Source organism: Arachis hypogaea, chromosome 11 (genome assembly GCF_003086295.3).
Source record: "Arachis hypogaea cultivar Tifrunner chromosome 11, arahy.Tifrunner.gnm2.J5K5, whole genome shotgun sequence".
Classification (NCBI taxonomy): domain Eukaryota; kingdom Viridiplantae; phylum Streptophyta; class Magnoliopsida; order Fabales; family Fabaceae; genus Arachis; species Arachis hypogaea.
Window position 1 is genome coordinate 134828976 of NC_092046.1, and position 7360 is coordinate 134836335.

At 35.7% G+C, this 7360-nt stretch overlaps 1 protein-coding gene across 1 annotated transcript; it reads left to right on the top strand.

Moving 5' to 3' along the window:
* Positions 1 to 1253: 1253 nt before the first annotated feature.
* On the top strand, positions 1254 to 6106 carry LOC112722749 (protein root UVB sensitive 6). The gene is made up of 13 exons (XM_025773882.3): positions 1254 to 1988; positions 2074 to 2172; positions 2260 to 2373; positions 2576 to 2647; positions 2736 to 2846; positions 2926 to 3045; positions 4181 to 4282; positions 4371 to 4443; positions 4571 to 4651; positions 4744 to 4808; positions 4908 to 5009; positions 5102 to 5284; positions 5561 to 6106. The coding sequence occupies exons 1-13, from the start codon at positions 1677 to 1679 to the stop codon at positions 5627 to 5629; spliced, it is 1503 nt and encodes a 500-aa protein (XP_025629667.1). The 5' UTR covers positions 1254 to 1676; the 3' UTR covers positions 5630 to 6106.
* Positions 6107 to 7360: the final 1254 nt, after the last annotated feature.

Genomic DNA, 7360 nt, shown 5'->3' on the forward strand with positions numbered 1-7360 from the left:
AAAATAAAAAATTAAACAAAAAAATTAAATTGATAGATAAGTAATGACAAAAAAGTATAAATTTCAATAATTTCTAATATTTTTCTTAAATTAATGATAATTGAGTGAGATAACAATTAGTGTGTGTTTAGTTTTACTTTTGTAGATTTTTTTTGAAAATAAAGTGATTTATGTTTGATAAGTTTTTATTTAAAAAATTAATAGTAAAAATTTATATATAATTATTTTTATGTAACATTAATAATTAAAAACTATTATATGATAAATTAGTAAAATTTGACAAATTATCTAACTGTTTCAGTTATTAATTTCACATAAAAATAACTGAATAAAATTAATTTTGACAACTTATGAATTATAATCAATATTAATTGAATTGAAGAAGCCAAAAATATTTATTTCACGCATAATAATTAACCCTATAATCAATTATGAAATTCTAATTAACTACAAAATAAAAAAACCATCTAAAGTGAATATATTGTATACTTGCAAATGCACTTTTATAAGCACTTATTTTAGTTTTGTTTTTCTCAATTAGGTGCTTTTTAATACGAGATCCAACGTAGATTTTTTTCTATTAAATATGATTAAAATAGTAAAAATGCTTCATTTTTTTATATTATATACTTATTTACCCATGAAATAACTACCATTAGTGCATCCACTCTCTCTTTAATTACATCTCTCATATAATATTTTTTTAAATTTTTTTAAACATATATATTCTTTAAAAAATAATTTTTTATTCTAATTATATGTCTAATTTAATAATCACTCATTAAATCATCAATAAATATATACACGTAATTACATAATATCACATTTTGAATTTTAATTATTCTATTAAATTTTTATAATTTTATTAAATTTATAATTAATTTTTTATATTTTTTAATTAAATTATTACTAATATAAAAAAAAAGTAGGATTAACAGAATATTTTTTTAAAATAGTTTAGGAGGTGGGAACAAAAAAGAAATATTCACAAAGTATGAAGAAAAAAGTGAAAGAGAGAATAAAAGAAGCTTTAATGGCTAAGACTGCTTTAGTGCTCATCCAGCGTACAGCAAACAGAGCGGCTGATTTAATTGCTAAAACTGCTGCTTTAAACAAGCAGGTATATCTAGAGTGGTAAACAAGCAGGTATATCTAGAGTGGTTACAACCCCCTTATTATTAGAAAGGAGTATTACTCTTTCTCTTAGGTGTTTTTTCTTTGTGTTATGTTCAGTCACCAAAAAAAAGAGAGGGGGGGGGGGTGGTTTGGTGTTTCGTGTGAAAGGGTCCCGGAAAGAAAAAAAGAGGAAGCACGTGGGACGGAGAAAGCAGAGTGCAGCCAAGTGTATGGAGAGAAACGACGTCGTATGGGAAGGGTGGGTGGCAGTATTATTATTGATTAGGCATTGCATTTTGGAGCTGTGGCCTGTGAGTTGTGTGACTTGTGACAAGCAGCCTCAGTAGGTCCGTTGATTAATGAAAGCCACCTGTGCCGCGCCTCATATTCTCCACCATTCCATTCCATTTCCTCTTCTTTTCAATTCCAATTCCAATTCTCATTAGACTCTTTCGATCAAATCTATGATCTCTCTCTCGTTCCCTTCACTGCTACATACTGCGTAGCAGTAGTAGCATTGCATTTCTATTTTTATTTCAATTCTCAATTTTGGGAACGACATGGCTCCCATAAACCTCAACGTCAAGCAGTCGGCAAACTCCACCACCGCTACCATTGCGGCATCCTCGCCGGACATACTGGTGCGGGAGACCCTCCGCATCAGCGCCAATTTGGCCTCCTCCTCCCCCCTCCTCGACACCCCGCCCGCCCTCACCCTTCCCGCCTCTCAACAATCCACCGTCAGATTCATCTGCTGCGAGGAGATCGATGGCCGCAGATGGAACTATGTCGCCGACGCCGACGCCGGAGGTGGATTCAAGAAGAATTCATTTCGCGCTCTCACTTTGCACTCTCCTCAAGCTCCTCTAGATGTCATCTCTCTCTCTCTCTCTCTCTCTCTCTCTTCTGCTCCATTCGCGACAACTAACTAATTTGTAGTTCGTTTTTCGATTGCAGGGATTGATGGCATTCGTTAGATCGTATGTTGTTCCGGAAGGGTTCCCCGACAGTGTTACTCCTTCTTATGTTCCTTACATGACCTGGAGAGCTCTCAAGGTACTCTCTTTTTTATTGCTTTCTCTCAAAACTCACTCTGACCTTGTGAATGAGCCTGTAGTAACATGTTCTTTCGATTTCTCATAGCACTTCTTTGGTGGAGCAATGGGAGTTTTCACAACTCAAACGCTTTTGAGTTCTGTTGGAGTTTCCAGAAATAGAGCTGCTCCTGGGGCTGTAGCTATCAATTGGATTCTCAAGGTAACCGATTATAGACTTATACTTTAACCAACAATTCGGATGGCCGGATGGGATGGTCCTTTCTGCTCAATAGTTCTTCCATGAAGATGTACTGATAGAGCTATTTGTGACAATAAGTTCTTGAAAACAGCTCAAAGCTTGAACATCATTTGGATTGTCGTACAGTGTTTTCACATTAATGTGCTATTGGGTTTTTGTGTAGGATGGCGCTGGTCGTGTTGGAAAGATGCTTTTTGCTCGGCAAGGAAAGAAATTCGATTATGATCTGAAACAGGTGCAAAATTACTAGCTGTTTCTGGACAGTTCGATAATATAACTGCAGGCATCATACAATCTGCTTTCTGAAAGTTATTGTGTTACAGCTGCGGTTTGCAGGTGATCTTTTAATGGAATTGGGTGCTGGAGTGGAACTGGCAACTGCTGCGGTGCCACATCTATTTCTTCCTTTGGCTTGTGCTGCAAATGTAGCAAAGGTTTGATTTCTTTTTGTTGTGAGTGATTCAATTTAGCGTTAGTTCAGCAGGCTTATGTGCTTCTGCTTTCTGCTCTCAGAATGTTGCTGCTGTGACGTCGACATCAACTCGGACGCCAATTTACAAAGCCTTTGCTAAAGGAGAAAACATAGGAGATGTCACTGCTAAAGGGGAATGTGTCGGCAATATTGCAGACCTGGTATATTTATGATCTTAAACCGACATTATTATAAGGGATGAATGATATAATTTTTGTGGCAAATTGTTTGCTACATTTCCACGTCTCCGTGCATCTAGATCAGTGTTAGCTGGAGAGTAACTCAGGAACTTAGTTAACCTGGTTGATTCTTTTCTTTGCTCATCTATTCAATCAGCTACATGAGTGCATGCATACCTGTTTGCGCATGTATTTAACATTATATGCTTTGAATACAAGAAATTACTTTTACGTGAATAACTGTGTAATAAAGGGAAAAACAAAATTAGTAAAAAAATCAAGCTGGTGAGTTTTTCCTACTTGATGTATGATGGCAGGAGAACAAATTGGTGGTAGTCTCAAGGCAAAGGTGATTTGTAGCCAAGAAGTGGGGCTATGAGGAGTCAAGTTGATCCTTATTAATCGCTCTAACCGTGTCTGTGAAATTTAGAGTGTATTCTAGGAAAAATTCCAAATGTGGAAGAATGATGAATTTATTAAGTTGTCTGCCAAAGGAAAGAGTGAAAGGAAGAAAACAAGCCTGATCTAGGGTATATTTGCATCACATTACCAAGGCAAAGAATTTTGCTGTTTAAAATCAAAATTTTCTCCGTTCAAGAAACAATTGCATCAGAATATTTATTAGTTATTTTGCTATTCAACAATGATTGGAAGTACTAAACTTGCAGGACTTGAGGATTCTAAATATTTTTACTGAATCAATTGAGAAAAATTGGATGTCAAAATTAGACTTACTGAGACCCAGCTAAACAGAAAACCTCACTCATGTATAGCTTATGACCAAATATATGGAAATTACTTAAGTAACCCTGGGGTTTGGAAATATGAAGTTACACAAAATTAGCATCCTATGGTAGCTCCCAATATCAATAATATGGTGAAATGGTTTGATCTTTAAGCTTTATGCTCTCCGTGTGCTGTTGCTTCACTTATGTGTCACTAAAATGTTTTGACATTATATCTTTGTACTTCCAGAATGTTATCATTCTTATGTCATTAATATATCCTAATGTGATATCTTTAGTCTTGACGTTAATGTTAGTAATCTTGTCCCTTGAAGTCTTTTGTTCCTGTTGTTGAAATCAATTGCTGGAACATTTCTTTGCCAATTTTGCAGTTGGGAACTGGTTTAAGCATATGGATTGCCAAAAGGAATCCATCACTTGTGACCACTTTTTCTCTCCTTTCGTGTGGATATATCCTTAGCTCTTATAGAGAGGTTTGGTTTTTTCATTTCTATTATTGATTCTCATCTAGACGAACATCCTGTGTGACGATTGTGTCACTAATGGTTATTGCATTAATAGGTAAAATCTGTGGTTTTGCACACACTTAACTGTGCAAGATTCAGTGTGGCAGTCGACTCTTTCATCAAAACAGGTAACACATTTCATCAAGCTGTACCCTTTCTTGCATAGTCATTTTCATATTTGCACATATAAGTGACATCTAAGACACTGTTCCATCTTGTGATTGATTATGTTTTAACTAAAAAGTTTCCCTTCAGGACGAGTTCCCACTTTGTGCGAGGGCAATATGAATGAGAACATATTCAGTTTCCCATGGAAAGATAGGCCTGTTGTCCTCGGTATATCAATGGACTAAAAAATATTTACTTGCTTTCTGCAGCCATTTTGTTCTGAAAAAGTCAAGCTGATGTTTTCTTTTCAATTGTTTTAGGATCAAGAGTCAAGGATGCATTCCAAGATCCTAGTGCATATGTTGCTATTGAGCCCCTGTTTGATGTATGTCCTTTATGAGAGCATAACATTGTTCAGCTGTTTCTTAAATTTGTCTATTGTGATTTTGTAATATAATTCTTATGTTCTCCTAAATGGTAACAGAAGGAAAAGTACATTGTGACATACAACCCCTCAAAATGTAAGGTTTATGCTGTACTCAAGGATCAGGCGAAGTCGGATGACATTCTAAAAGCAGCATTCCACGTGAGATACATGTCTTTGTATCAATTTTTTTTTTGGAATAGCTTTGGAATTCATAATTTGATGAGTATTCAAAATTTAAATAATGTGTGCAGGCTCATGTGCTTTTGAATTTCGTAAATTCATCTAATGAAAGTAAGGTCTCATCTCAGAATCAGAGGGAGAATATTAACTCAAATGCGATGCAGAGAGTTTCAGACCTTGCTTCTTGTATTGCTGATTCTTGCAAGATTGTGACAAATACTTATGGGCTTTTCAAGAATAAGGCTAATGAGCAGGTAAAAATCGAGGCAATATATCTGTCTGTTGGTTTTGGTTTTGCATCAGGTCATGCTTACAACTGCAGTATTTTTGGAGCCTGGCTTTGAATATTTTAGCGCTGACTGAAATTATTGCTTGAGATCCTAAGTTTGTAAAATGCAAATGGCCTTCTGTTTCCATCGCAGTCAATGAAACTAAAGGCTATAGCAAACAAATTAATAAAATTGTGTCACTGCACATATGTATGAAATCATTGAAAATTTCCAAGCACATATGATCTATTTTGGTTGCAGGGTTGGGCGATGTCAGAATCTCTTTTAAATCCAGGTCGAGCTAGGCTGTGTCAACTTGATGATAGATGATATACTCATGTTCTGAGCAACGGTGTGTTATAAGTTATTGGGGCTTCTATGGATGTGAATATTGAGTTGAGCAACTAAAAGCTTTACAAATTACCAGCATGGAAAGATGACTTGCAATGCCTTAAGTGGAATTATGGGATCTTTTATCCTCAAAGAAGCCAAGTAAAGTAAACTCTCCTGAATCCTGATGGTTGATGGTTTTAGTGATTGGATTTAATTAGTTTATAGGAATGAGTTGTTAGCATGACCACGCGTTGTTGCATATACAAATGTTCTTTTATCGCTTTTCTCCCCACTAGTGTTGTTTTTATTTTCCTTTTCTTGGTCTCTATTCTTTTCCTTAATGGGGAATTACTCGTGTAAGTTTTAGTTTCAATTTTGCAGCCGTTTGTTTCACCAGTTCAAAAAATTAGTTATACTTGTAGAAATCATAAGAATATGAATTCAATCTATTTGTTGGATTCTTGTACATCTAAATATGCGATGTTTGATTTAAGCTGAGCGCAAGCTTGCTCCACTTTCAAGGGGCAACAATCAACCAATAGAATTAATCCGGGGACATTTCTAGCTTTGGAAGAGAAAGTGAAAACTTTCCTAATAACATTTTTAAAGAAGTCTTGCATATACAGCAATTTATTAGTCTGTGATAAATTTTTAAATGGAATTTAGATTCACCATAAATTAATTTTTTGCATACCGGGTTAAAAAATATCATGAGATATCCAAAAATTTTTAAAGAGCTCTGTGTAGTATATTTTAATTATTATTAATTATGTCAGAAAAGCATATATAAAATTGCTCCAATTTAGAAATATAAATGTGTTAGACAAAATTTTCAATAGAGATAACTATTAATATAGAAAAAGTATAGGAAAATAATAATGATTGTAAACAATGTAAACAATGAATTTAAAAAGGAAGATAAATTAAAAATTAAAAATTAGATTTTTAATTAATGATTTAATTATTTAATTTCATATTTTAAAATTTGAAAAATTAGGATTAGCAATTAAACACATTCACACTAGGCACAGTTACTTCCAATTTCACCATAATCTCTCAATCTTCGATTCACGACCAAAACTCGCCGTCGTCGATCTCTGGTCCACGTCCAAAACTCGCTGTTGATGCCGGAGACAGTCGTTCCGACGCATCATAACGTCACCGTTCACCCTAACGACGTTCAGACGCAGTCAAAACACCGCTGCTCGTGCACGCCGCCACAGCCCGTGCCGACGCTGCTGCACCCCATGCCGATATTGCTAAGCCTGACCGCGCACCGCTGTCCTTCCGCAGCCCGTGCAGACGCAGCCGTAAATAGCAACCCGTGCCTTCCCCTCACATAGTCGTGGATGGAGTCCTCTATGGGCGGGGAAATTTTTAATCCCCATCCTCATTAAGCAGTGACAATTCTACACTTTCAGATAGCAACTTATCATGCGGTTATTCATTTTGCATACAAAAGAGATGAGTGTTCATGTTCGTGGGGGATGGTTGGCGAAGCAGCAACAGCGCCCACGACCTCAGCGGCGATGATGATGTTCGGCTAGGGAGAGAGTGACGCTTGTGCAAGGGCTGATTACAGAAGGCTTAGAGAAGGGGGTTGAATCTATGACCTTCTTTTCCTTTAATGGATTAAGCCTTTGATATCAAACTTTTACTTAAAATCTGTTTGAACTATGCAGCGAAAATTTTATGAGACAATTTCATTTTGTCTCATAAATATCAGAA